Source organism: Sceloporus occidentalis, unplaced genomic scaffold (assembly GCF_023333645.1).
Source record: "Sceloporus occidentalis isolate IW3139 unplaced genomic scaffold, rSceOcc1.0.p SCAF_6, whole genome shotgun sequence".
NCBI lineage: Eukaryota > Metazoa > Chordata > Lepidosauria > Squamata > Phrynosomatidae > Sceloporus > Sceloporus occidentalis.
Window position 1 is genome coordinate 41,324,441 of NW_028316986.1, and position 27,674 is coordinate 41,352,114.

At 39.9% G+C, this 27,674-nt stretch overlaps 1 protein-coding gene across 5 annotated transcripts in view; it reads right to left on the minus strand.

The window, feature by feature from the left end:
- TP53BP2 (tumor protein p53 binding protein 2) overlaps positions 1–27,674 on the minus strand; it is a 91,781-nt gene that overhangs the window by 33,525 nt on the left and 30,582 nt on the right. For 3 of the 5 annotated variants that reach the window (XM_089529393.1, XM_089529392.1, XM_089529396.1), the window contains exons 2-3: positions 9,444–9,591; positions 226–339 (exon numbers count right to left, since the gene is read on the minus strand). In XM_089529393.1, the coding sequence (XP_089385519.1) occupies positions 226–339; positions 9,444–9,591 (262 nt within the window). Of the gene's footprint in view, positions 1–225; positions 340–9,443; positions 9,592–11,945; positions 11,967–14,878; positions 14,918–27,674 lie in introns of those variants that run through there. The other 2 variants (XM_089529394.1, XM_089529395.1) reach the window with 2 other exon arrangements.

The window sequence follows — 27,674 nt, forward strand, 5'->3', positions numbered from 1 at the left end:
GACATATTTCAGAGCGCTAAAGAATGAGACCACATCACACAATCCTATGTGCTTTACTCTATACTACATCCCACACAAAGATAAAGTATCTTCTGTTACCCATCAAAGCAGGGTGCCCAATGCTAGGGTAAAGCAGGCTGAAAGAAGAACAAGTGTAACATTTCCTACTGTACAGCTCTTGTGGTGGGTTTGCACACACATTCATTAGGTTAAGTTATCACATACCGGTTTCCCTACTAGGGGATCGTTCATGACGTAGAAAGAACCGAACCTCACTTCTTTGAGCTCCATAACGCTGCAGAAGATCTAACATGCGTTCATTATCAGGTACAGGGCGCTCTGAAAAATGCAAAGGCAGTTTGATATATTTTATTCCATGTGCTTCCTATACTATACTAATAAACAAAACTTAATTCCACATCTCAATGGCATACAATCAGTTACCAAGGGCTCCTCTGCATGGTTTACCAAAGATGTATTTGAAATGTGTCCATAACAATCTTCTATTCAAATGTTGTAGAATTCAACTTGCACACATTCTAAATATACCACAAATATGTCAACTGCAAAACCACAGAAAAGTAATCTTTAAAGCGATGGAAGGAAGAAGGGGATGGGGAAGAATCCTCAACAGCAGATAAACTAACATCTGTGAAAACTGGATCACTGTCAAAACTATACCAAGCCAATGAAATAAGAAATACTGAGATGTATAACAAACTATACCAAGCCAATAACACAGGAAATACTGAAGTATGGCATTTATTTTAAACATATTTATATCTTGCCCTATTATACAATAAAAACAAACTAAAAGCACAGGAAACAATTTAACAAAACAGGTTTAAACAGTTTAAAACTAGACATTTTAGAATAAACCAGATAAGATCAAAGTGTTTTTAAGAACAGCCATGAAATGATACCAGTGTAGTCACCACGGGGGGCATTCCATAAACAGGATGCTACAAATGAGAAGTCCCTCTTCCACATCTTTCCAATTATACTGTAGTCATTGGGTGGGCACAGAGACCTGCTCCTCCAGAGTACAGTACCTTAATTCTTGGGCAGAAGTACTGTATAGAGGCACTCCTTCAAGTATTACACTAGTATTATTATTTTATATAAGACCACTGTTGTACATGCCATTGTGCAAAAATAGAACATTAGAATACACTTACCAAAGTGTACAATCTAATTAAAATAAGGAACATATCAAGGCCCCAAATTACTTAAGATTTTAAATATTAAAAAAATATTTTGAATTCAAATCTAAAGCATGCTGGCAGCTAGAGTAATCAGTATCATTTGGTGCCTCCACAGAATTTCATTCAGAGAATTTAGAATATGATTGGTATAACACTATATTTGAGTATGAACTACAACACAATGTTGTCAACAAGAAACCTGCAAATCAGCCTTCCCTAAGATGGCACCATCGAGATCTTATGTATTACAGTTCCTCAGGAACAAAATGAAATTTAATACAGAGAAATGTAAGATACTGCACTTAGGGTGGAAAAATGAAATGCACAGATAGGGCATGGTTTCCAGACTCTTCACCATTTTAGTCGCCCTCCTTTCGGCACGCTCCAGTTGAAATCAGGACAAAATTGGGGGCATACTTATCAAATTTGCAGATGACACCAAATTAGGAGTAGCAGCTAATACCCCGGAGGACAGGATCAAGATTCAAAATGACCTGAACAGACTAGAAAACTGGGCCAAAGCTAACAAAATGAAATTCAACACAGAGAAATGTAAGGTACTGCACTTATGGCGGAAAAATGAAATGCACAGATATGGGAGGGGAACGCCTGGCTGAATGAAACTATATGTGAAAGGGATCTGGGAGTCCAAGTAGACCACAAATTGAACATGAGTCAACAGTGCGATGCGGCAGCTAAAAAGGCCAATGCAATTTTAGACTGCATCAATAAAAGTATAGTGTCTAGATCAAGAGAAGTAATAGTGCCACTCTATTCTGCTTTGGTCAGGCCTCACCTGGAATACTGTGTCCAGATCTGGGCACCACAATTTAAAAAGGATGTTGAGAAACTGGAGCGTGTCCAAAGGAGGGTGACTAAAATGGTGAAGGGTCTGGAAAACGTTCCCTATGAGGAACGCCTTAGGGAGCTGGGTCTGTTTAGCCTGGAGAAGAGAAGGTTAAGAGGTGATATGATAGCCCTATTTAAATATTTGAAGGGATGTCATATTGAGGAGGGAGCAAGCTTGTTTTCTGCTGCTCCGGAGACTAGAATGCGGAACAATTAATGCAAACTGCAGGAAAAGAGATTCCACCTCAAAATTAGGAGGAACATCTTGACAGTAAGGACTGTTTGACAGTGGAACACACTCCATTGGAGTGTGGTGGAGTCTCCTTCCTTAGAGGTCTTTAAACAGAGGCTGGATGGCCATCTGTTGGGGATGCTTTGATTGGAAGTTTATGCAGGAGGTTCGACTGGACTGGATGGCCCTTGTGGTCTCTTCCAACTCTATGATTCTATGATTGTAACACATGGGGTTTTTAGCAATCAGGCTAGCCAACTGTCAGAGATGATGGGGAACAGAGGTGACACAGAGCTGCAGATTTGGGAAGGTGTTATCATTTCTCATTCTATTTCTCACTGCTGCCCATCAAACTGAAGCATAGTAGTTCTGGTTCACATGGAGAGTTGAGCTTTAAACAGGATCACCTTGTGTCCAAACTGCCATGACGATATGCCATAGTGATTAGATGAGATGGGACAGAATGGGATGGGATAGGATGAGCTGATCAGAAGGTGATATGCAACTTTGCTTTTTATCACTTGGCTGGCAGTTTGCATTATCAAGCAAGCTGCTGCCCTACCAATGTCTTTGGACTGCAGTTCCCCTCACCGCTGACTGTATTCACTACAGTGATGTGAGCTGTATGTAATTCAAGAATAGCTAGCAGGGGCCACCCGATCTAGAGAATGAAGTGAGAGCATGATATTCCAATCTACTTATGCTTTCCCAGTACGCTCCAACAGAACCCAAATCTCTTGATTAAACAATGCATGGATGCATGTAACACAGCTTCCTCTGTAGCAGCATTTTGACTATGGAACTTCCTACCCAAGGAAGTTAGACTGCCCCTCTTTTAAGCTTTTAGACAGCAGCCAAAACAGTGCTGTTCTGCATGTGTTCAATGTTTGAAACTGTTGTTTGAACTGCTTCAAAGCTGGATTTTAGGATTGTTTTTAGAGTGATTTTAAAAGTTTTTTGAAATAGTAACTTAATGTGTTTTCATAATGTTTTTATCTTTGTATTGTTTTAATTGGTTTTTATTTGTTCATTGCTTTAGGAGTCCTGAGCAGAGAGGCAATACAGAAATGCCTACAAAAATAAATAAAATAAATAAAAATAGGATTTTCCATGAGTAACTGGTAACTTTTTTATTATACTGGAAGAAACTAATTTATTATAGTTATAGCTGTTCAATCAAAATAAAGTTGAAGTTCACCAGTTCTTCTACACACATACACAAATCTATATTGAATATGGCTCTTTTGGTCTCTCCAGGCTATCAATGGTTACTGTTCCCATTGCTCTCCCTCTGGTCAATAAGGCCCATTCTTTTATAACAGAGTGACATCATTGGATTAGTTGCCTTGCTTCTGATTCCCTCCCTCTAATGCTCATTATTTTTCTCTGACACCCATCAGTCCTTTTATATCCCAAGCCATGCAACTGCAAGAATTAGGAAGTGCTGCTCTGTTCTCCTAATATTGCATTTGTTCTAAAATGCCACAGAGGTAAACAGCCACCAGAAAACACATACACAACTATCATCCTGTGTATCAGCAGGTTTGGCAGAACATGGGGATCTAGGTTTCTATCCCTATCTCCATCTATCTCTATCTCACTATGATTTCTCTCATTAGGATACTGCCAATTGTCCAATTTATCCTGTTAGTACTGCTAACCTCTGCAAAGGCACTGAAATAAAAGCATCATACCTTCTTCTTGAAGGACTGATCCTATATATTTGCAGGTGGAACAGCCTCTCCTTGACCTCTCAGGAACCATTCACACATACAATAGCAAATGTCTTGTATTAAACTACAAAGGTCATAGTAACAAGCCATCAAGGTAGCAATACAAGTTCAAAAGACATGTTTTAGTAAGTATAGTGGCTAAATGGATGACACTGTGGTGTCCATTTACTGAGATTTTGCACAGTATTATTACTTAGTTTTAAAATGTTTTGCTTTATTAGCACAGAAAGGAACTCTGCCTCTTTTCATCTGAAAACTTAAGAGGATAACATGGGGAAAAAACCATTGTTCAGTCTTGCTCATTGTTCAGAGCCAAACAAATATTTTTTCAATTAATAATATTTAATCATTAATCATTTTAGCAGAGCCAAGTTTAATCACACAAATACCATTCATAGTAACATCTCTCAACAAACCTGACTTTATTTTTAAACTTTAAAAAGGTTACGTCAAAAGCTTTCAAATGACAGACCAGCAGCCTTCTATCTTTAAATGCTGATAAAGATTCTTTCCTCTTGTGTAAAGGAATAGTGAGTTCCTTATCTACATTTAAAACTAAAAGCAGTCAATGCTTTTCAACCTGATTTTTCTCTATGTGAATTAAAAGCATAAAAGCAAATCTGTCTTTTAACTTAACATTTTTATCACAATTGCACTCAAATGATCTAGCAAGTCCTGGCTTTACATTTCACAGGAAAGAAGAGGTGGGCCATTTGTGGTGGGGGGAAACCTTCATCCCTGTAGCAGGTGCCAATTTTGGCTGAAAATGTGACCTAGAAATGACCACAAATCTACTTTCAATTTGCACTTGTCTGCCAATTTTTGGGCAGGGGGGGGCAGGATCAGGGGTGTTAGGAGGGAAACTGCTGTGTTTTGGAGCATTTTGGAGTTGGAAGCCATGGTCAGCATGTTCCTCATCCCTGCTGTAAAGAGACAGAATGTAACAGATTATAGATGTGATCATCTATAAGACTCAAGAATAAAAAATAACGAGGTTATGACACACAAGTGATTGAGGCAAATACTGGAATACTGATAGTTATAAACAGTAAACAATATTTTGAATAAAAAATAAAGCTGAATTGTACAAATAGATAATGATGTTAGGAAAGCCCAACTCCCACTCTATTTGAGTCTTTTTGTTTAAATGTTTGATTTCAGTGCCTATTTATAAATATTCCCTTCTGCAAGTATTTTTTTTTTTTTTTGGGGGGGGGGGTATTGGAGGTTCTTGGCTTATAAATAAAAGAACACTGAGAAAATGAGGTTCCTTTAAGGAAAAAAAATCTGCAGGCACATTGAAACAATCTAGGAAGGAAATTTTCTGGGGTCACTGTCAAAGGAGATTAGTTTTACAGTATAAGCAAGTAGGTCACTGTTACAGAAAAAGCAGCTTCCATGGTTATTTGTCTAGACAGCTAAACAGCTCATCTTCTAAATCACAAGGGGAAGAAGGTACCATTATAATTTTGAAGAGGACAGTCTGAAAGAGGATTTATGATGGGGTTGACTCAATACTCTAGTAAAAACTAATTAAAGTTAAGACAATGGCATTTGTGCTACATTTCCCACTAGTAATTGCCATGGCCACTGTGTGTACTAATCCATTGTTGTCAAGAAACAAGGAGACTTAGCATTACAATAAAACAAACTGCTATCAGAGTACAAGGATGGATTTATTCAACAACTTAAAAGTCGTACTTCTTTAACTTTTTATTTAACACTTCATATTATCTAAAACCTGCTCCTAGCAGTATCTGTATCTGAAAATTGGTGCTTTGAGCAATGGTCTGGAAATCATGTCTTATGAGGAATGACTTTGGGAGCTGGGTATGTTTAGCCTGGAGAAGAGATGGTTAAGAGATGATATGATAGCCCTGTATAAACATTAGAAGGGATGTCACATTGAGGATGGAGCAAGCTTGTTTTCTGCTGCTCCAGAGAACAGGACATGGAGCAATGGATGCAAACTACAGGAAAATAGATCCCACTTCAACATTAACAGGAACTTCCTGACAGCAAGAGCTGTTCGGCAGTGGAAAACACTCCCTTGGACTGTGGTGGAGTCTCCTTCTTTGGAGGTTTTTAGACAGAGACTGGATGGCCATCTGTTGGGGATTGCTTTGATTGTGTGTTCCTGCATGGCAGGGGGTTGGACTGGATGGTCCTTGAGGCCTCTTCCAAGTCTAGGATTCTAGGATTCTATAAGGCCATGCTAACTGCTGTGCTGTTGCTACAACCTGTTCTGCTCTGCCAATATGGCAAGCTGACCTAGGTCAGCATGACAGCACAACACAGCAGGCCATCATGCACAATCATTACTGTTTAGTGCGAGAGAGAAGCAGTGTCCAAAGCATGGCTAAGCAGAAGACAGACTGGGATTTACTGGCAGATCTTCGGATGAAAACGGTTTCTAACTATCAATTGTTCTTAGCAGCAACAACAAAAAATTACAACCTAAAGCAAGCTGCAGACATGAAGAACAGTTATGGTAACCACGTGTTGTCTTTTGCATGAAAGGGATGTAAAGTCCATTCAGTTTTGTTACTGCAAATTCCTAAATTCAGAATATGTTCAGATACATTTTTTTTCATTCTGGTTATTTCCAGCTGAAAAGATCATGGGAAGTTTAGTGAAAAGGAAAGCAGACTTGAGAAGCTGACCACCTTTGCTTTAAAGATTTTAAATAAGAAAAGCGAACCAAACTGAATATTAGTCTGTAAGGCATTAGAAAAACTGTACACCTAAAACAAAAAGTATTAGGCAGTATATACCCATTTACATGACTCCAATGCTACAGTTACAGTGGATCTGTGAATCATCTAAGATATGGAGAGTTGTGGTGTTCATTTAAAATTTTTGACACGTGGGTTGAAAGATACAACAGGATTTTCCTTAGCAAAGTATCTACTGTGCTTAGCTTTAGTATAAAAAGGCTTATCCTATATTAGTTTCAAAACTATTGTTGTTCATCCAGCATGAGTAATTCTGGTAGACAGAATTTGAGGCTCTTGGGAGATTTTTAAAAATTATCATGCAAAATAAATGCTGGCTATCGCAATTTATGGCTACAAATTAAGAGGATAAGGAGCAAGATTTTAACCATGCAAAAAACCTACATTCCAGTGGATAATCATTTTAGGCTGGAAATAAACAGATATGTAATGAGTTATCATCTTTTAACTGTAAATTTTAAAGACGGTACATAACAAAAACAAGTAAAACAAGAAAACGAACAGCAGACAAAAATGCAATGAATTAAAATATTTAAGACAGGTGTGAGCAACTACACAAGGGGAGGAGACTCATGACACACACACACACACACGGGTAATGTGGAAGTGACCTGGTGTTACCTCCAACTTCAATTTTGGCTGGTATTCAGTGTCTTTTACTTCACAGGTGGTGGAAGGCACAGGCCAAACTAGCACATCTTGGCAATTTCCCAGTGATTCTCTTTCTCAATATTTCAAAGTGTTTTGGGGTGTCATAGAGGAGGGGGAGCATAATATTGAGGTGGAGGGACTACATGCCACCTATAGTCCACACTTTCTCCACTGCAGTTTAAGACATTTTTTAATGTCTGGACAAATTTTTGTTTTTTGTTATGGAACAGCAAAAAGTTAACTCCAGGCATATATCCCTGCAAGGGACATTCCATAAACACCAAGATCTCTCTCATTTCAAGATATCAGATTTACTATCCATAGAAGTGGTGTTCAGAAAATGGTAAGTGACATTACAGTCTTACATTTCCCAAGACTTTTGGACAAGCAAGTTAAAGAGTCCATCCTTTTAAAGAAGTGAAGTATGCTATAAGCATTAATAGAAAATATGGAATACACCATGTGAAACAGCTGAGAACTTTTAGGTATAAATTAACAGAACAACTCATGGTAATCCTGCACATGGGCAAATACTGTTGAAGTGGGAAAGAAAGCAGGAGGGACATTTAACAGGGAAATGCACATTCTAACAAATGAAGGTTTTACATTTGCATTACAGATGTAGACGGAATCACATTTAGTGTCTTATGTAAATAAATCTTTGACTTATAAATAATAATAATAATAATATTAACCTTTATTTATAAAGCGCTATAAATTTACACAGCGCTGTACATACAATCTTTTAGTTAGACGGTTCCCTGCCCTCAGGCTTACAATCTAAGAAGACACGACACAAAAGGAGAAGGGAGTGGTGGTGGGGAATGGGATCAGGTCCAGCAGTTCTTCTCCGCCTCCGAGGCCTGGACCAAGGCAGATGGACTGGAAGAAGGGCTTGGCTTCTTAATGGATGGTTAAAAGGAGGCTTCCTGGGTCAGAGAGGGGCTCGCTTCTGGGAATGCTTCTCTAAACAATATAGTCTTTAACTCAGTTTTGAAACTCGGTAGAGAAGTGATGAGGTGTGCATGTGTGGGAAGAAGGTTCCAGGAGTAAGGGGCAGCAAGCGAGAAGGGGCGAATTCAGGAGGGGGCAGTGGTAATCCTACACTGTGACAGGAGACCTTGACTACCAGAGCGGAGGATGCAAGTAGGAATGTAAGAAGAAAGAAGGTCAGGTAAGTAAGGAGGGGCCAATCCATGGAGGGCTTTGAAAGTCAATAACAAAAGCTTGTACCAGATGCGGAAGAGGAAGGGGGAGCCAATGAAGGGAGGATATGTTTCCCTGCCTCTCCCAGTGGATCGAAGCGGGATTACAGGCTACTAAAATCGGTACATACACAATCTAAAAATATTACATCAAACATCAACAATCAAGACATCCAGGGGCAAGGCCGAATATCGTTGTCAGAGATTTAGCTGAGATTTCAACCCAGCTTTTTAGAATGCTGTTACTGTAACAGCCAGCTTTCATTTTACATGAATCATAAATTTAAATTGCAGAGTTTAAGTCTTCTAGATCAGTGGTTCTCAACCTTCCTAATGGTGCTACCCTTTAATACAGTTCCTCATGTGGTGATCGACAACCATAGAGGAGCGGTGTCTTGGTTCCTAACACCATCGGAAATATGTGTTTTCCAATGGTGACCCCTGTGAAAGGATCATTCAACCCCCAAAGGGGTTGCAACCCACAGGTTGAGAACCACTGTTCTACATACTCATGCAAAGCTTAATTTCAGGGGTGAGTAACTTCTAGAAAAGGAATGGTGAGATCCTCAAACTCAACATAGACCTCATACCATCCCAGCTGAATCTGTTATGATATAAAATCAATGTTTTTTTACATACAAAAGTGCATATCCTATACACACATTTGTTAGTGGGAGTTAGTGGAAGCCTGGCAATAACAGTAAGAAGTCACATGCCGTCTGTGTGTTAACCACCCCTTATTTTAGTTAAATGTTTTCATTAATCCTGGGATTATAATAAAGTAGAGACTTTTCTAGATGCTTGACAAGTCACAAATGCCACATTTTACTTACCTGAGCCACACCATACTTCTGCTAGGTGACATTCAGTTTCACCAGGCTCTTTACATAAATCCACTACATCTCTGCATGTAGTTTCTGGGGTGATTGGCACCTCTGTGAAGTGTTGCTCATTGTTGCTGAGGTACACTGTAAGAAACATCTGTAAAACATAAGATTATTTTGTTATAATATCATTCGTGACTAAATCACAGAAAAGGGGTGGGATCTCTGTTGCTGAATTGTAATTCCCCATACCCCTACCCAGCACAGCCAGTGGTGAAAATGCTAGGAGCTGCAGTTCAACAGCATCTGGAATTACCACTTCTATTACAGAATTAGTAATGTTTTTGTTGTCTGTCAAAATCTTTGTTTCTCACCAAGAGTGCATATATCGCAAACTACACATAGACACAAACACATTGGATAAATGCACAGATCCAAACATCTGGCAATAGTTAACAATTGTAGAATCGTTCTTTTGGCACAAAATGTGTCTGTGCTCAAACTGCGCAGCGACATTATTTATTACCAAAGTTATAAACAAACAGAATGAATACTCCAAAAGGAATCAATACTGATAATCACTTTTAAAGTGAACAAAGCAAACATGTCCCAAAAGCTGCTGACCCGTGAACAGCAGATTACTTTCTGCTACCATACTTTCCTTTGAAAATGTCCAAGTTAATTTTTTAAAAAACTTGGAAACCTCCAAGAAAATAGGTCTGACACATTCTCTATATATGTCCTAAAGTCTACAACCTTGAAGCTTAAAAAATGATGTCATAATCTTATTCAATTCGTCTGAAAGGAATTTGTTTCCTATGTCATTTTTCATATACTGCATTACAATACCAAAGCAGTTTCCACTGAAACCCCTTGTGAAATCTGTTTAAACTATCTCAATTTACATGTGGAGAACTAAGTTGTGACAGTCTTACTTAGCACTCTTTAAAAATTACAACTGATTCTTCAATTGCAGATCCACAGGCTGCATTACTAACAGCAATGGGGGGAAGGGATGGTAAAATATTCAATATTCAGAAGTGCCCATTTCAATAGTAACTGGTGTCTTCAGTGCTCTTAAAGGCTAGACAAATTGCATCCAACAACAATCTGACAACAACTAAATAACTGCCTGTTTTATTTGTTTCCTGGAGTTACCTTGAATTTTGATTCAATGTCATAGCAACCAGTTGTGGCTTCCGGTATTAAATTATTTTAACTGAAGTGGCATACTTTACTATACTAGTAGGAGCCCTGGTGGTGCAGTGGTTAAATGCCTGTACTGCAGCTACTCACTCACAAACCATAAAGTTGCAAGTTCAATACTAGCAAAAGGGCTCAAGCTTGACCCAGGCTTGAATCGTTCCAAGGTCGCTAAAATGAGTACCCAGATTTTGGGGGCAATTAGCTTACACTTTGTAAGCCGCTGAGAGAGTGCTTAAGTGCACCGATAAGTGGTATAAAAATGTACTTGCTATTGCTACTATATCATACATATCACTTGAAGATCTATGAATGAAATATGTTAAAGAGTTAAATAAATCACAGTTGGATTTCTAAGACAGACAGTTTCCTTCATGCTCCTACAATTTCTTACAGAACAAATACTTGCGCTCTCTCTCTCTCTATCTATCTATCTATTATATACACACATACTGTCCATATACTTGGCATTTTAAAATCAAATGTTGTAGTATGTAAAAATGTAATTCAGATCTCACATCAAACCATGGTTTGTAATCGACTAGAAAACTGGAAACCAAGCTTTAGAACAGTGGTCCTCAAACTGTTCTCTTTAAGTGATTTTTATACTTCAGCTCCCAGAATCCCACACTACTGGCTAACATGGCTGAGGCTTCTGGGAGCTGAAGTCCAAAATCTCTTAGAAGGCACAGTTTGGGGACCACTCCCAGCTCCTTCATAGCGATTTTTAATTAAAAAAGGAGATAAGATGAAACCCTACAGCACCCACAGCTTAATGGAGATGGGGATGAACAGGAATTCCCCAACACTATTTTCTCAAACTGGCCCCGTTGGATAGATTAGAGAATAGAAAGTTAAGAGGTGATATGATAGCCCTGTTTAAATATTTGAACGGATGTCATATTCAAGAGAGAACACGCTTGTTTTCTGCTGCTCCAGAGAATAGGACCCAGAACAATGGATGCAAGCTACAGGAAAAGAGATTCCACTTCAACATTTCGACAGTGGAACACACTCCTTTGGAGTCTGGTGGAGTCTCCCTCCTCGGAGGTCTTTAAACAGAGGCTGGATGGCTATCTGTCGGGGATGCTTTGATTGTGATTTCCTGCATGGCAGGGGTTAGACTGGATGGTCCTTGTGATCTCTTCCAACTCTATGATTCTATAACTGCTATACACGGCTTCTGATACTGCCTTTCAATATTATTTGAGGGGAAACTTGAGCAGAAATATGCTGTCCTGCTTGTGTGCTTCCCAGAGATAACTGGTTGACCACTACATAAAAAAGCAGTAGGCTATATAGTCTCACCTGACATGGCTGTTCTTATGCAAGTGCAACTTGATTGCCAAGCAAGGAGAAGGGAGTTCACAACAGCAGAAGAAGATATTATTCAAGTAATTTTATGGATGAAGTGTACTCCTTCTCCTGTTCTCATCACTATTTGTTATTCGGTTTGATTCCATATCTTCTCTGATCTTTACATCCCTTCACCAAATGAATGTCCACATAGCTATTATATGTCTTACACATCTCTGCTGAATATAGATCTCTAACACACCCTAGGGCCGGACAACAAGGCACAACAGGAAAAGCAGGTGAGCACAGCACGGTTAGGTGTACCTTATACATCCTATATTAAACATAATCGTCTTTGAACTATTCAGCCCAAGGATTATATACAAAGAATTCCATAAAAATTTCTATGCTTTCTAACAACATTGCCTGGTATCTTTGTGATATACATACTTGCTACCTTGGGTCCTGTGCTGGGAGAAAGGTGAGATATAAATTTTAAAAATAAAATGCTGCATAATTTTTCGCTATAGAAACTAATGCCCTCTCACATGTTTTCACTTTTTTAGAAGTGCCATGTTTTTTGCTCTGTGTCATACCTTTGCCACTCAAAAACACAAGACCTAATCTCATTCAACATTATGAAGTGCAAATTAATTTCAAATAGTCTTTCAACAATTTACGTGATGGTGACAATAAACTCACTAAAGAGTAACTATGCTTTCCCACTTAAGGAATATAAATTTGTACTGATTAAAAGCTCTATAATAACCAGAAATATGTTCATTAAACATCCACTACAGTTTTAATATGCTCTTTCTCCAAGGAGCTCATGGAGGCATACAAAGTTCTCTCTGTTCAGCATCTGATCTATACAATCCTGTGAGGTAAGTAGGGTTACAGTGAGCTTCATGAATGAATGGGGATTTCAATTGAGGGTCCCCAAATGCTAATCCAACTCTCATTTTCATGAAGATATATACAAACAGAGCAAACTTGTGATCCACTAGTTTATTCATTTATATTTTAATTAATGAGAATGTTAATTACATGTTCATCTAGAGCAATTTTCAAAGTCTTCCCTTTGAGTCATCTTGTTTGACCAGAATCATATCTCTGGATGAAAAACCAATTCAACAACTCCATTTATGCAATAAAAGATAAAAAGACTTTCTTTACATCAGATTGTAATTCAAAGAAGATCTCTTCAGCATAACAAAAAAAAAAAGAGCAAGGGAATGAACCTAATATTTCATGCTCATGCAAAGAAGAGTTTAACAGATAATCAAAATACTGAAATACATAAAAACACTTCTTTTATCCTGCCTTCAGACAGCTCAGAAAATATTTTGAAAACTAGATGCTGCTTTCCATTCCACCTCATAGTTTAAGGTTGATGTTGTTTTTAAACAGGAGTATCAAAATGACGAGAAAGTAGTGCAGAGAAAGAATATTTAACTGACGTAGCACCATCCCTTCACAAATTAGAACCTCAAGTTCACATCACAAATAAAAGGTGTAGCACATGTAAGGCAGCATAGACAGACATATTCATCAGACATTACACGAGATACACTTTTCCATGGAAAAAATGACAATCCTAAAAAGAGAGCCTACATGGCATAGTGGTTTGTTGGTTTGAGTGTTGGCCTACGACACTGGCGATCCACACATTTCAATGCCAATTGGAGTGTTGGCCTACGAAACAAGAGACCAGGATTCAATTCCATGCTTGACCATGAAACCCACTGGGTGACCTTGGCTAAGTCACACACTCTCAGCCTCTTGAGTGTGTGACTCTCATATTTGCAATGGCAAATCTCCTCTGAACAAATCTTGCCAAGAAAATCCTGCAATAGGTTTGCATTAAGATGGATACCACCTGAAGGCACGCAACAGCAACAAAATAAGAAAAAGATTTCTGTGAAGCTGCCACAACCAAACTAGAATGACTTCATTCTCCCCACACAATTTATATCCTTCAGTAATCTGAGCTAGTGCTATATAAAATAAGGGAAATAGTTTCAGTGCTGTAAACCAAATACCGTACTTCAGATTAACTCCCTAACTGAACCTTTTAAATGCATTGTTTTGAAAGAGCCTCTGAAGATTATAGCACTTTATAAAGAAAACCTCTCTCAAAGTAGCATGTATTAAATACTGACACAATAAACAGGCTTGGTGTCATGCAAAACCACTTCTTCTGTGCTATTAATACCAACCTTTACTTCAACACAGCTACTCTTCCTCACAGACAATGTTCTAGAAAGAACCACATGGCCAATTCTGAAAAGCCATGAAAGGCTTCATTCATTCATATTTTTCAGAAAAGAACAGTAGTTATTTTAAGCTGAGTGGGAGGAGGGGACAAGCAATAAAAGCCTAGCAATTACAGAAATTATACAGCTATGTGAAACAGCCAAACAGTTTCAGCGTCTTTACCCAATAGGAACTCATTTAAACAACTTTTTTGCAATCTGATTCATTTTAACCTATTCCCAGAAAACACAGATGTAAGTGTTCCACACACAGATTGCAAGGAAATCAACAACATAAATATTTATCATATTTGCTGACCTAATTTCAACTTTCTAAATGATAGAAAGCATTCTCTACAGTAGCAGGTTTTTAATCTTTTGATATACAGTACTGTATTCCCTTTGAGTGAACAGACACAGTTTCCAACTTTAACATGGCTAACAATAGTCCCTAACTCTCCAAAAGATCAAGCAAAATAGAATTCCCCACACATTTCAATGCCAATTTTTCAAGTATTCAACTATTCAATTTTTGCTTGCCTGAATATTCACTGTGCTTAAAGAACAAAGTATGTGACAATGAAATCAACCTACTAAAAATAAACACTAACATACTGTAACATTTCATAGCTAGTTGCTCAATGCACTATGGCAAATCTTAACACAAGGAGAAAAATAGTATTTACCTACATCTTTGGGTGACGGCCAGCCTACGTTTCTGCTTTTTCAGTTACTGCAGACGGTCCAGTTTGTGCTGCTCTGGCATTCAGCCACAACTGTGAGAAAGGAAGTTATGATGCAGAGTAGGTGGAGTACAGTAGGAAGTGCGGCATAATTGTTACAATTATTTAGGCCTGAATAAGATATGAGCCTTTTACTCTTCATTTGTCCCATGGAAGAACATAAAGCCCTTGGCCTCTGACTTACTCCCTCTCATCATATAGTAATCTTTACTGTCTAAATAATTTGTCATTGAAGTTATCTTTGACAGTAAGAAAGAACATTTGACTTCTCAAAATCAACAGAACACATAACCTGAGGTTAAAAAGACCTCCTTAACACACAACTGGAGAAACTCTGCCTTTCAAAATGGGATGCAATATAGGATTACAAACTAAATGCCTTTATATTCCAAGCTAAGAGAAAAGCTTAAAGAGTATTATGGTTTTGCCATTTTAACACAATGAATTTCTGAATTCTCAGAAATATACCCCAATGAAATCAAAAGGGCTTATATCTGAGTAGGTATCTGTAAGAACCGTACTGAAAGTTACTCGTACTGGGACTCATATGAAGAACACAGACATCAATAAAAATATATTAAGCCACAAACTATAAATATAATCCTGATGGCAATGGAGTTACGTAAAGAGAAAAAAGTGAAATCAAGAGCATACAGTACCTCATGGTCTTGTCAGCAACAATAAGATTATCACATTCAAGAAAGATGATTCCTAAGAACTCTCCTCTACTTAAAAGAAATACACTTTTACTAATGAAGCTGCTACAGTCAAAAATTACCTCTCTGGCAAGTCTGATATTTTTTAAGTGTGTGCCAATCGGGAAATACTTCAGTTGTGTATGTGATGTGCCCTCAAGTCGCCCGTCAACTAATGCCAGCCCTATGAATTTCACAGGGTTTTCTTAAGCAAGGAACACTCACAGGTGGTTTTGTTAGTCCCTTCCTCTGAAATATAGCCTACCCCTGATTAAATGTCCTTTTCTTCTTCTACTAGGAGGGGGGAAAGCCTAAAAATGTACCTAACAAAATTACTCATTTTTCCAGTGCTAACAATGCTTCTAAGAAAATAAAAATGTTTTACATACAAAACACCTATAGTCATAGAAGAGAACAGACACCACACTCACCTGATCTGCTAATAAACAAATACAGTTTTGAAACAGAATAAAGTCTGCAAAGTACTTTTTTGTATATTTGCCGAGTTAGTTAAAGTGTAAACATACCAAAATGGCATATTTGGAAAACTGAACTAGGAACACAATGCCTTAAGCCTCTATTGTCTAGCTTCTCACTACTTACGTCAGACTTCAAAGCTGGCTTTGTACAGGGGCTTTTCTTAAAAGCAGGTCCTGTATGTGGTTCTACCATTCCCATCAGAGTTAGAAGTTCTGTTATGTGAGGCCAGTGGATGGCAAGAGTCCAACAGAACTGTATTCACAAAGGCCCTGTGGGATGCTATTGTGAGAAACTGTTGTCTGACTCACACATATGCTCAATGCTATAAAAAGGAAATTCAGTGTTGTTCATCCAAGAGCTAGTTCAAATGTTACCAATTCCAGAAGCATTATCAATTTATACTTCAACAATGAAGTGCTCAACACAGAAATTATAACATCTTAAAATATACTAAATGACTGATGGTAACTGAACAGTTTGCCAATGGCAGCCTTGAATTTCCCAGGTGTGTTTGTGTCTGCCTTCAAGTCACCTGACCACTTACAGCAACCCCATGAATTTCATATCATTTGCTTAAGCAAGGAATACTCAGAGATGGTTTTGCAAGTTGTTGTTGTTCTTATTTTCTTATACCCTGCCTTTCTCCCAACATAGGAACTTAAGACAGCAACCTCCTTCCCAGGTACCTGCTGACATACGCCAACACTACACATACTCTGCCAATACGACAGGTTTATAAGTGTTGCAACTTCCATGCTAAGCACTGCCACATAGACCTTTACTCACAAACTTTCAAATGGACATGGTAACATCTGAACCACACCTTGCATAGCAGAGAATATTAACAATTCCACAACTCAATCAAATTCAGATTCTAGACTTCAGCAACATGTAAACACGTAGTTCTACAGAAAACCAGTGTAACAATCTAAACTTGCATGATAATTATGTACATTGCAAACAACCTCACAGATTCAAACAATTAATGTGAAGTAGAAAACCTGCATTAGACTACACAAATACATTGTTTTCAACAATGCAAGTTATTACAATCAGAATTATTACATGTTATTACAATGTTATCAGAATCATATGGACTACAATATAATAATGCCTCAAAACAGAGAAGGGAAAAATTCCAAAACACATGAAACAGTATAATCCCATGCCCATTTATCTGAAGTGACCTCCACAGAACTGAGTAGGTATCTAGAGATTTGTACTATAAGTCTTTTTCATGGGTTCTCCAGCATCAGCTTCAAAACATGCTATGAAATGCCTTGCAAAAAATCACTGGTTAGTTTCACAAATCTCATCCTAGAGGGCAGAATATAACCAATGGGAAAATATATATTTTAGGAGGTTCTCCAGAGGTTAAGTACCTTTTATTTAAAAATGCAATTTTTTCACAGCATAGACATACTCATGATACACTATGATGACTATATGTATGCTCAGCTACCAGAGCTTTCTTGTTATCTACAGCCAGAATGTGTGTGTGTGTGTGTGTGTGTACCTTCAAGCAGCGTGTGACTTATGGAGACCCCATGAATTTCATAGGTTTTTTTTTAAAGCAAGGGTCAGAGGTAGTTTTGCCAGTTCCACTCTCTGAAATATAGCCTACACTACCTGGTATTCATTAGCAGTCTCCGAATGATGTACTAACCACAGTAGAACCTGCTTAACATTCAAGATCAGACAAGGGTCTGATGCTTTTAGGGCAGTGATTCCCAAAGTGGGTAGTACCCCCCCTGGGGGGCCAGTGGAAAGGTCTGGGGGGAGTGAGGAAGAAAGGGGGCAGCAGAGAGGCCATGAGGGAAAAGGGCAGCAGGGGGGCCTTCAGTCAAAGTCCTGCTGTGCACGAAAGGCAGGAGGAACCAGAGGCCTTTAAGACCATGGTGAAGATGAGGAGTTAAGAGTATGCTGGGGCGGGGCGGGGGAGAGAAGTGGAGGCAAAAGGGATTTTCCATATCTGGGACCCTGTTGAAACTTTGTGAGTTATGCCAGGATTTGGCTGGCAGGTTGGAGCTGAGCTGCTGCTCCTGCTTACTTTCATTGGACAGGCCAAGAGAAGAGGTAGCAGAAGAAACAATGTTTGTGTTGAGGGGGATGACGTGAGGCTGTGTGGGAAACATACAGTTCTGGGGAAGGAGGGAGAGGAATATCCAGGGTCAGTTCTTCACCATTCTTGGACTGAGTGTCCTCCCTCACTGGTGAGAAGAAATTGAAGTTAGTTGCATCCCACTCCACCCTGGAGAAGAAGAATTGAGAGTCCTTCCTCAGTGGGGAGAAGCTTCTTCCTTTGCACCCAGTCACCTTGGGGACAGCAACTGAGCAGCCAGGCAAGCAGCAACTGAGAAGCTTCTAACCCGTGTCAGCCATTACCACAAGGGCAGCTGAGAGGCTTCTTGGTCGCTGCTCAGCCAGCAGCTCAATTGCTGCTCTCAAGGTGACTGTCTGCCCGGCTGCTCAGTCTCTGCTCCCTTTGCACGCAGTCACGCTGGTAAGAGGAACTGAGCAACCAGCCAGGTGGCCTTCCTTTTGCTACAAGGCGGGTGCAGGCAAGACAGAAGACCAAGACTGAGCATCTGCCACTGCTGTATTCCCATATAAGAGGCTGAAGCGAAGAGGAGGTGGTGGTGAGCTTGATGCAGCTGAGATAGACACCACTGGCTCAGTGGCTGCTGCACGAACAGCAGATTTCATATCAATAAAGAGACATTAGCAGGCACTAGAGTTGTCACCCAAGAGAAAAGGAGGCGGTAGGCTGAAAAAATTTGAAGATCAATGTTTTAGAGTATTTAGGCAGACATAGCTGAATGGGTCTGCCAATGAGACAAAGTTTCAGCTGTGAAAAGTGTAACCTTGACCTGAATATAGAATTAATGGAAACATAAAAAGTCCTTAAAAGTGAAAAGATGGACCCATTTATTGTCTTGGGCAGGATACACACTGCCATATAGTACGTATTGTATATGTACTAGGGTTAGGAAGGAGCGGTGCTTCCGCACCCCCCTAACCCTAGTATGTATACAATACGTACAAGATGGCGGTGCCCCTTCCACATGGGTGCCGCCATCTTTACGTACTGGACGCATAGCGTCCAGACGTGTCGCGGCGCCTATGACGTCGCGAATGCGCCAGCAGCGTCTCGCGACATCATCAGTGTGCCGCGAAAAGAAGCTCCGAAATGGAGCTTCTTTTTTGCTCCGCACGGGAGCCGCGCGGTTTGGCTGCTGCAGCTCCTGTGCGGAGCAAATGGCGCCGGCGGGGGAACGCCGCAAAGCGGCGGTTTGTATCCCGCCTTGGATTCCCTTTATTGATTATGTATATCACCACACAAATTATTACAGTTATCCATGACATCACTGCAAGTTTTGGAAAGACTTGCTTCATGAGTTGTGCTGCAGACATTCCTTGAAGTCCAGACCAAAACAAAAACAATTCAGCCACTGCTTACTGCACAAAGATGGTATTCTGTCAGAGGCATTACCTCTTTCATTGTTATTGTACTTTGTTCTAATTTTTATATTTAATAAAATATTTTTTTAAAAAAAAATCTACCAGAGTTCAGAGTCAATACCACAACATTCCTCCCAGGTTTTTCTGTTTTTGAAGTATTTCACTGTGTAGAACATGACAAACGGATGGACTATACTAAGAGAAAAGGGTGTGCCACAACATTTCATAACCCTGATGTGTAAAACCCATACAAGAGGCCATTGTCAAAACAGAATACGGAAAAACAGAATGGGTTCCAAATGGAAAGGGTGTAAGACAGTGCTGCATTTTCTCACTGTATTTGTTAAACTTATATACAGAACATATTATACATAAACTGGAAGAAGAGGGAGGCATGAAAAATTGGAGAAAGGAACATCAAGAATATGCAGATGGAACCATATTACTAGCAGAAAATAGCAAAGACACAGAAAAGACTACCAATGAAACTTGAGGAAGAACTTTCAAAAGCAGGGTTTGCCGTTACTGTTATGTACATTCTAGTCAAAAACAAAAATAATTACAGAAGATTTATAACTTCAAAGTAGATTATAAAGTCATAGAAAATACAAGATTTTCTGTATTGTTTGTTCGATCATAAAATCAAAATGGAGTCTATAGTCAAGAAATCAGAAGAAGACTAAAAAGGGCAGCTATGAAGTGACTAGAAATAAAGCCATATCTTTACTAAATACCAAAGTCAGAATCATCCATGCCACAAATATTCCCAATTTCTATGTATGGTTGTGAAACCTGAACAGTGAAAAAATAATCAATTCATCTGAAATGTAGTGCTGGAGGAATGTTCTACAGATAACATGGACTGTTAAAGGAAGCCTGAATTCTCACTAGAGGTAACAATAACTAAACTGAGCCTATCAGACTTTGGACACATCCTGTGATGACATTAACTGGAAAAAATAATGCTGTTCTATGCCTTCAAGTCATTTCTGACTTAGAGCAACCTAAGGGACCCTATCATGAGATTTTCTTGGCAAATTTCTTTAGAGGGGGTTTGCCATTGCCATCCTCTCAGAGTGAGAGTGTGTGACCTCCCCAAGATTACCCAATGTGCTTCATGACTCAGTGGGGATTTGAACCCTGGTTTCTAGAGTCATAGCTGAACATTCAAACCGCTACGCCACACCGGCTCATAATAAGACAATAATGCTTGGTAAAATGGAAGGCAGAAGGAAATGAGGAAAACCACATTATGAACAGGTTGACTCAATCAATGAAGCCACAACTCTCGAGCTCAAAAAAATATGAGTAGGGTTGTTGATTTAGAGATCTCTCATTCATAGTGTTGACATAAGTCAACATCAATTTGGTGGTGCATAACAACCACAAATAAAGTGAGCCTACCCTATCAGTGGGCTGGCCATCGCTGGATTTGAGGGTCTTCAGATTGCCCTGCCTCATTATTTTCAATGGTGCTCCATGCACGCGGTCACATTCATATTGCCGCCTGCTGACTATAATGGGACTTGAGCATGTGCATTTTGTTTTATCTGTGGAGGTCCATGCAACTGAGCCATCACAAATAGGAAGGGTGAGCTGTATAATGATAAACAAGCATTTGGTGCCAGAACTATAAATACATCAATCAGCTGAGTCTCCAAGAACTAATTTTGGCATAACAAAGGGATCATGCTAGCCTAGTGGGTTTTTTAAAGATCATGTTCAGCCATGTAAAATGCTGTGTTATGTGGCTCCCCTCAATCTGAACACTGATATTCCCTGCAGCATTAGGGAAAGAGGAGCTATCTTTCAGGAAACACATGACAAAATTCTCTTTGTTTCAGCTAATTCTTTAAATCCCAACCATTTAGTCATAAGCCGATCACATTTTTCAATACACTTACTTCTAAGTGTACCTAGAGCATGTCGTTTTTAAATTTATAAGGTCCCTGCAGAAAAACTGTGGTGGCCACTTTTATTAGAGGTATAATGTATAAGCCTCTTTGAAGAGACTGCCAGGCCTTACAAGATTTAAATTGTATGCCATATTAAAAATGAGACCAGTCTCTCTACAGAGAGACTTGTACAGTATGCCCCAATTTAAAAATGGCCATTGCAGGATTGCTGCTGAACACTGTTCAGGCCTGAAGAGTAGGTGAAGTAGGAGGGAGGGTTGCCTTTCTTTCTCGGGTTTGGGCAAAAGAGGGGTAATGGGATGGGAGTGTTGCTTCCGTCCTGCCCCTCTAAAAAGGGGCTTCTCATATCTGCCTCCTGTCATAAATCAACCCAGGCTGTTAGGGTTGATTCTCTGTAACAAATGTTTTGACTTACACGTGAGTATATACAGCATGTCTAAATATAAGAATATATGGCCTTGTAGAAACAACATAAAATAAGGCTGGGGACAATGGTATGAGTAATTCTGAACTAAGTGAAACAGAAACAAACAAGAACAGAAGCACAAACAATAACAGAAATTGTTAACAATACACTGTTATCTTATTAACTTTTCACAGATAAAAGAGTTCTCATGAATTACTACAGAAAGTCTAATTAAAACATTTTGATAGCATTCAACAAATTGAATTTTTGTGATTTATAGCAACAAAAAGCACTGTTTTGGGGGGTGGGGTTCAGCAGCTGTGCAGTATCAATATGCAAAATCAGCACACCAGCTATTCATGTGCTTTAATTTGGCTACAATATTTGTTATGATTCCAGAACATGGAAAAACAGGAGGTAAAACATCACATTAAAGTATCAACTATTTCACATGACATTCATGGAGATGAGATTTGTAAATACGTCAGTTTAAGATAAATAGCTTCCAGGTTCTCATAAGTTAAAGTACATTCAAATTATTCAAGAATTCTCTCACACACCTTTCTTCAAACGTGTAGCATAAAAAGCATTTATTTTTTAAGTTTCTATCCATACTAAGCAGCAATGGCTTCCCAGACTAAACGCCAACAGCATTTAACAGCTAAAAAACCATAATATCATACAAATGTACATAGCAGAAAAACATAAAAATGTATTACAACAACTCAAAGGGGGAACAATAATTGCAGTCAGCTACTAGGGAAAACAATAATCAGTTCGGGGGACATATAGTATGTCTGAAGAGGAAACTCTGCTTGCAAGCAGACCCCTCTACAATCCACATGCCAATTCCTCTACCCAGAGAACTCAATATGGGCCACACTCCCATCTAAGCATCAAAACTCAGCAGCAAGGTGGGAAACAACTTTTAAAGCAAGCCTGAGATGCCTAATTAACAGGGCTTTCACAGTTTGCCACCAAACTTAGGCAGCAAGCCATATAACTCCTTTAAAATGTTTAGATTTAAGAGGATATTCCTGCTGGATACAGAAATTTAGCTGTATGGTCTGCTGCCAGATTTCAGCAATGCATTTTACGGTGGGGCTTGAATGCCACGAAAACAAGGCACCTTGGAGGCTCAATTGCCATCTTTCTTTCTTTTTATTTCCCACCTTTCTTCAACATGCGACTCAAGGCAGCTTGCAATAAGGTTAAAATAAGTAGCGCTAAAAACCTGATAATAAAGAAGTTAAAACAACCTTTCATATTAAAACACCATTAACTTTAAAAGTACATTTTAAAAGAGAAAATAAAGATAAAAATACAGGACACACACCCATAAAAATCCCCTCCTGCACAAGCAATTAATCATCAACTGCCTGTTTAAATCAAATACTGGCAAAAATCCAGAAAAGGGCCATCCTAGCCTCCAGTAGAACAGAATTTCACAGCCTGGGAACAGCCACCAAGAAAACCTTTTGTGTTCTTACCAAACATGCCTGTGACAGTTCTGGGAGCAAGCAAAAGCCCTCTCTCCAGGAGTCTAGGATTTGGGCAGGTTCATATAAAGGGAGATACAGTATTTCACATATCTGAACTTAAGCAGTGTGAGCCACAACAAGTTCTTTGTACTGTGTCCAGAAATGAACCAGTAACCAGTGAAGCTGTTTTAAAAAGAGAGTTGCAAGTTCTGTGTAATCAGCCCCAATCAGCAGTTTGGCTATAACATTTTGGACCTGTTGAAACTTCCAAACAGTTTCCAAAGGAAGCCTCATAGTAGTCTAAATGGGATATATTTAGATATATTTAGAAATTATTTTTTGCTACCAGCATTGCATCTGCAAGGAGCCGGTCAGCAGAGCTGTTCCAAGTGGTCAAGGGTCTTTTACACACTCACCCTCTAGTAGAAAATGCAGACCACTCAAAGGCTCGCTGTGAAGAATTTGCTCAGCATTTTGCAGATAAAATCACTCAGATTCGGTCCAAATTGGATGCTACAATTAATACAATGTCAGTGGATGTTACCTTGACTCCTACTGGTCCAGTGTTAATGGATACTTTTGAACTTGTGCAGCCTGATGATGTGGACAGAATCCTTGGAAAGGTAAGAGCCACCACATGTGTACTGGACCCTTGTCCTTCTTGGCTTATTAAACAGGCCAGAGGGGGACTGACTGAGTGGGTAAAGGAAGTAATCAATGCCTCCCTACAACAAGGCAGAATTCCATCCTGCCTAAAGGAGGCTGTTGTGAGGCCTCTGTTAAAAAAGTCATCATTGGATTCCACAATAACGAATAACTATCGGCCAGTGTCTAACCTACCATTTCTGGGCAAGGTTCTGGAACATGTGGTGGCTTCCCAACTCCAGGGGTTTCTGGATGAAACGGATTATCTAGATCCATTTCAATCTGGTTTCAGACCTGGTTATGGAACAGAGACAGCCTTGATCACCTTGGTGGATGACCTACGCAGGGAACTTGACAGAGGGAGTGTGTCCCTGTTGGTTCTTCTGGACCTCACAGCAGCTTTTGATACCATCGATCATGGTATACTTCTAGACCGCCTCTCTGGGATGGGGCTTGGAGGTACTGTTCTACAGTGGCTCCGTTCCTTCCTGGAGGGGCGAACTCAGAAGGTGGTATGGGGGGACTCCTGTTCGACCCCTTGGCCATTGACCTGTGGGGTCCCTCAAGGTTCTGTGTTGTCCCCTATGCTGTTTAACATATACATGAAACCGCTGGGAGAGGTTGTCCGGAATTTTGGGGTGCGATGTCATCAATATGCAGATGACACTCAACTCTACTACTCCTTCCCACCTCAATCCAAGGAGGCAGTCCTGGTTCTAAACCAGTGCCTGTCTTCAGTAATGGACTGGATGAGAGCAAACAAGTTGAAACTTAATCCAGACAAGACAGAGGTGCTCCTGGTCAGTCGGAAGGCAGATCAGGGAATAGGGATCCAGCCTGTGTTAGATGGGGTCAAACTCCCCCTGAAGACACAGGTTCGCAGTTTGGGGGTAATATTGGACTCAGCTTTAAACTTGGAGGCCCAGGTCTCTGCTGTGACCAGGAGTGCTTTTGCACATTTAAAACTTGTGCGCCAACTGCGCCCGTTCCTTGAGAAGCCAGATCTGGCCATGGTGGTACATGCCTTGGTTACATCCCGTTTGGACTACTGTAATGGGCTCTACATAGGACTGCCTTTGAAAAGTGTTCGGAAAATTCAACTGGTTCAAAGAGCTGCTGCCAGGCTGTTAACAGGCGCCGATTACAGAGCCCATACAACTCCCCTGTTGAAACAGCTTCATTGGCTGCCAGTTCGTTCCCGGGCACAATTCAAGGTACTGGTTATATCCTACAAAGCCCTACATGGCTCAGGTCCACATTATTTGGCAGACCGTTTCTCCTGGTATGAACCTGCCCAGACTCTGAGATCCACTGGAGAAGCCCTTCTCTCCATCCCAACACCTTCACAAACACGTTTGATGGGGACACGAGAGGGCCTTCTCAGCGGCTGCCCCTAGACTCTGGAACTCCCTGCCCAGAGAGATAAGAACGGCTCCCTCCTTGATGGCTTTCCGTCGGCAAGTGAAGACCTCCCTGTTCAAACAGGCATTTAAGGAATCACTATAAGAACAGGCAGGAATGTTGGACTAGTTTAATCATTCTGTAATGCATGTCATTTATCTATTTATTTTTTAAATGTTTTAATTGTACTTTTTGTTTGTTTGTTTTTAATTGCTGTGAAGCCGCTCTGAGTCCCAGTCCTGGGAAAAGAGCGGGATATATATACACACACATACAATCAGTCTTCCATATCCATGGATTCTTTATCCACGGATTCAAGCAACCACCACTTTCTGAATTCACTTCTCCAAAAAAGAACAGAACTACTGTTCCTAAGTCCCATTGTAAAGATAATTCTGGCCCAAAATATACAGGCAAATAAGGTTCCTTCCGCACGGTTTGGGGGCGTGGCAATTAGACAACACACACACCCAAACCACATGGAAACTGTGCCAGGACTGCCTAAAGCAGCCCAAACCCAGCTGCAAAAAGATTTTATCCGCTCCATGCCACAACCCATTTGGGACTGCAGCAGTAGCCAACCTCGGGACCGCAGGGTCTGGTCACCAGGGTCCTGTAGCAATCGGTGTGGGAGCGGCCTCTGGCCACTCCTTTTGCCCTGTCTGCTCAAGGCTAATGTCAAAGGTACTGAAAACTACTGAATGGTTCAGAAGAATAAACAGGGACACACATCCTATATTCACTTTCTATCATAGGACATCCATCAAAAGGAGCAAAGCTAACTCCATTCCATGACCAGGCCTGAAGCCAGATTGAAATGGCTCCAGACAATCTATTTCATTCAAGAACACATGGAAACAGGAAGCCACCGTATGCTCCAGAACCTTGTCCAAGGAAAGGATATTGGTAATTCTGTAATATGGTGGGTTCAGGGAATATTTCTTTCATTAACAACCTCAAAAGAGCCTCTTTGAGTCAGGCTAGAACCCTGCCTTGGTGCAGCAAGGTAATCAATACCTCCCTTACCCATTCAGCCAGTTCCCCTCTGGCTGCTTTTAAGAGCCAGGAAGGGAATGGATCCAGTATGCACATGGTGATACTCTTCAAGGATCCTGTCAACATCCTCAGGTAGCACGAACTGAAATGTATTCAATAATACAAGTCTCTGAATTGTGACAGAAATTCTCCTATACAAAGAAATATTACAAATTCTAGCCACATGAAACAAAATTAGAAGACACCCTTAACCATCCTCTCCCAGTCCCATCCCTTTTCTATCAAAAAGAGTACTCACCCCCCCTCCCAACAACACAAACAAAAGAATCATCTAGTATTTCACCAACCAAGTACCATTTCTTGGCTGGAACTTTCTTTGATGCCCAAGATCTTATAACTGGAGATTAAAACTAGTACACAGCAAAACAGCTGTTCTATCATAAAGATAACATATGCCCTTCAGAAGAATGCTGACTTATGGCACTCCTATCTAAACTCCCACAGCATGCATTCAATGATTCACAACCACTCCTTTCAGTCTTCTTAACCCAATCACTTGCCCACCTATAACACAGACACTAGCATATGCCCAGATATCGAAAACAATTGCAATCAGGATGACATTTATAACACTTTAAGAGCCAACCCCCCACTGCAGATGTTCAGTTTTATGATAGTCATATGAATCTAAGGCGGGGCACAGGACCCCCATGAATGTGGAAAAACTGAAAATTACAAAAACACTGTGTTTTTACCTGAGAGAACACCTCTCTAGGTCCTCCAGTGCAACTCTGTGGTCAATATCTGCCAGACACTGACCACAGAATTGTGCTGGATGAGCTGCAAATGCGCAGTGAAGTGTTCTCTCTAGGAATCTCTAGGTCCTTCAGTGCAACTTTTGGTTAAAGTTGACCATAGTGTTGTGCTAGAGGACCTTGATATTCCCATAGAGAATATATTAATAAAATCTGTGGATAATCAAATCTGCAAAAGTCAAAGCCACAAATGTGGAGGGACATGTGTATATTAAAGTGGTTCTTTATTAGCTTTGAGCTAGCTAATCCCAGTACTTGATGGTATTCCAACTGTATTACACAAAGGAGTTCATGTGAGGCTGCCCAGAATACCTAACACCATAGGCTATTTTGCCTATATTTTAAGGTCTGTTTCATATAGGTAATTTTAGTAGGAACAGAGGACAAAACTGTAATTTTCAGCCTCTAAAAACAGTTAGATTTAAAGCAAAAACACACGCTTAGTC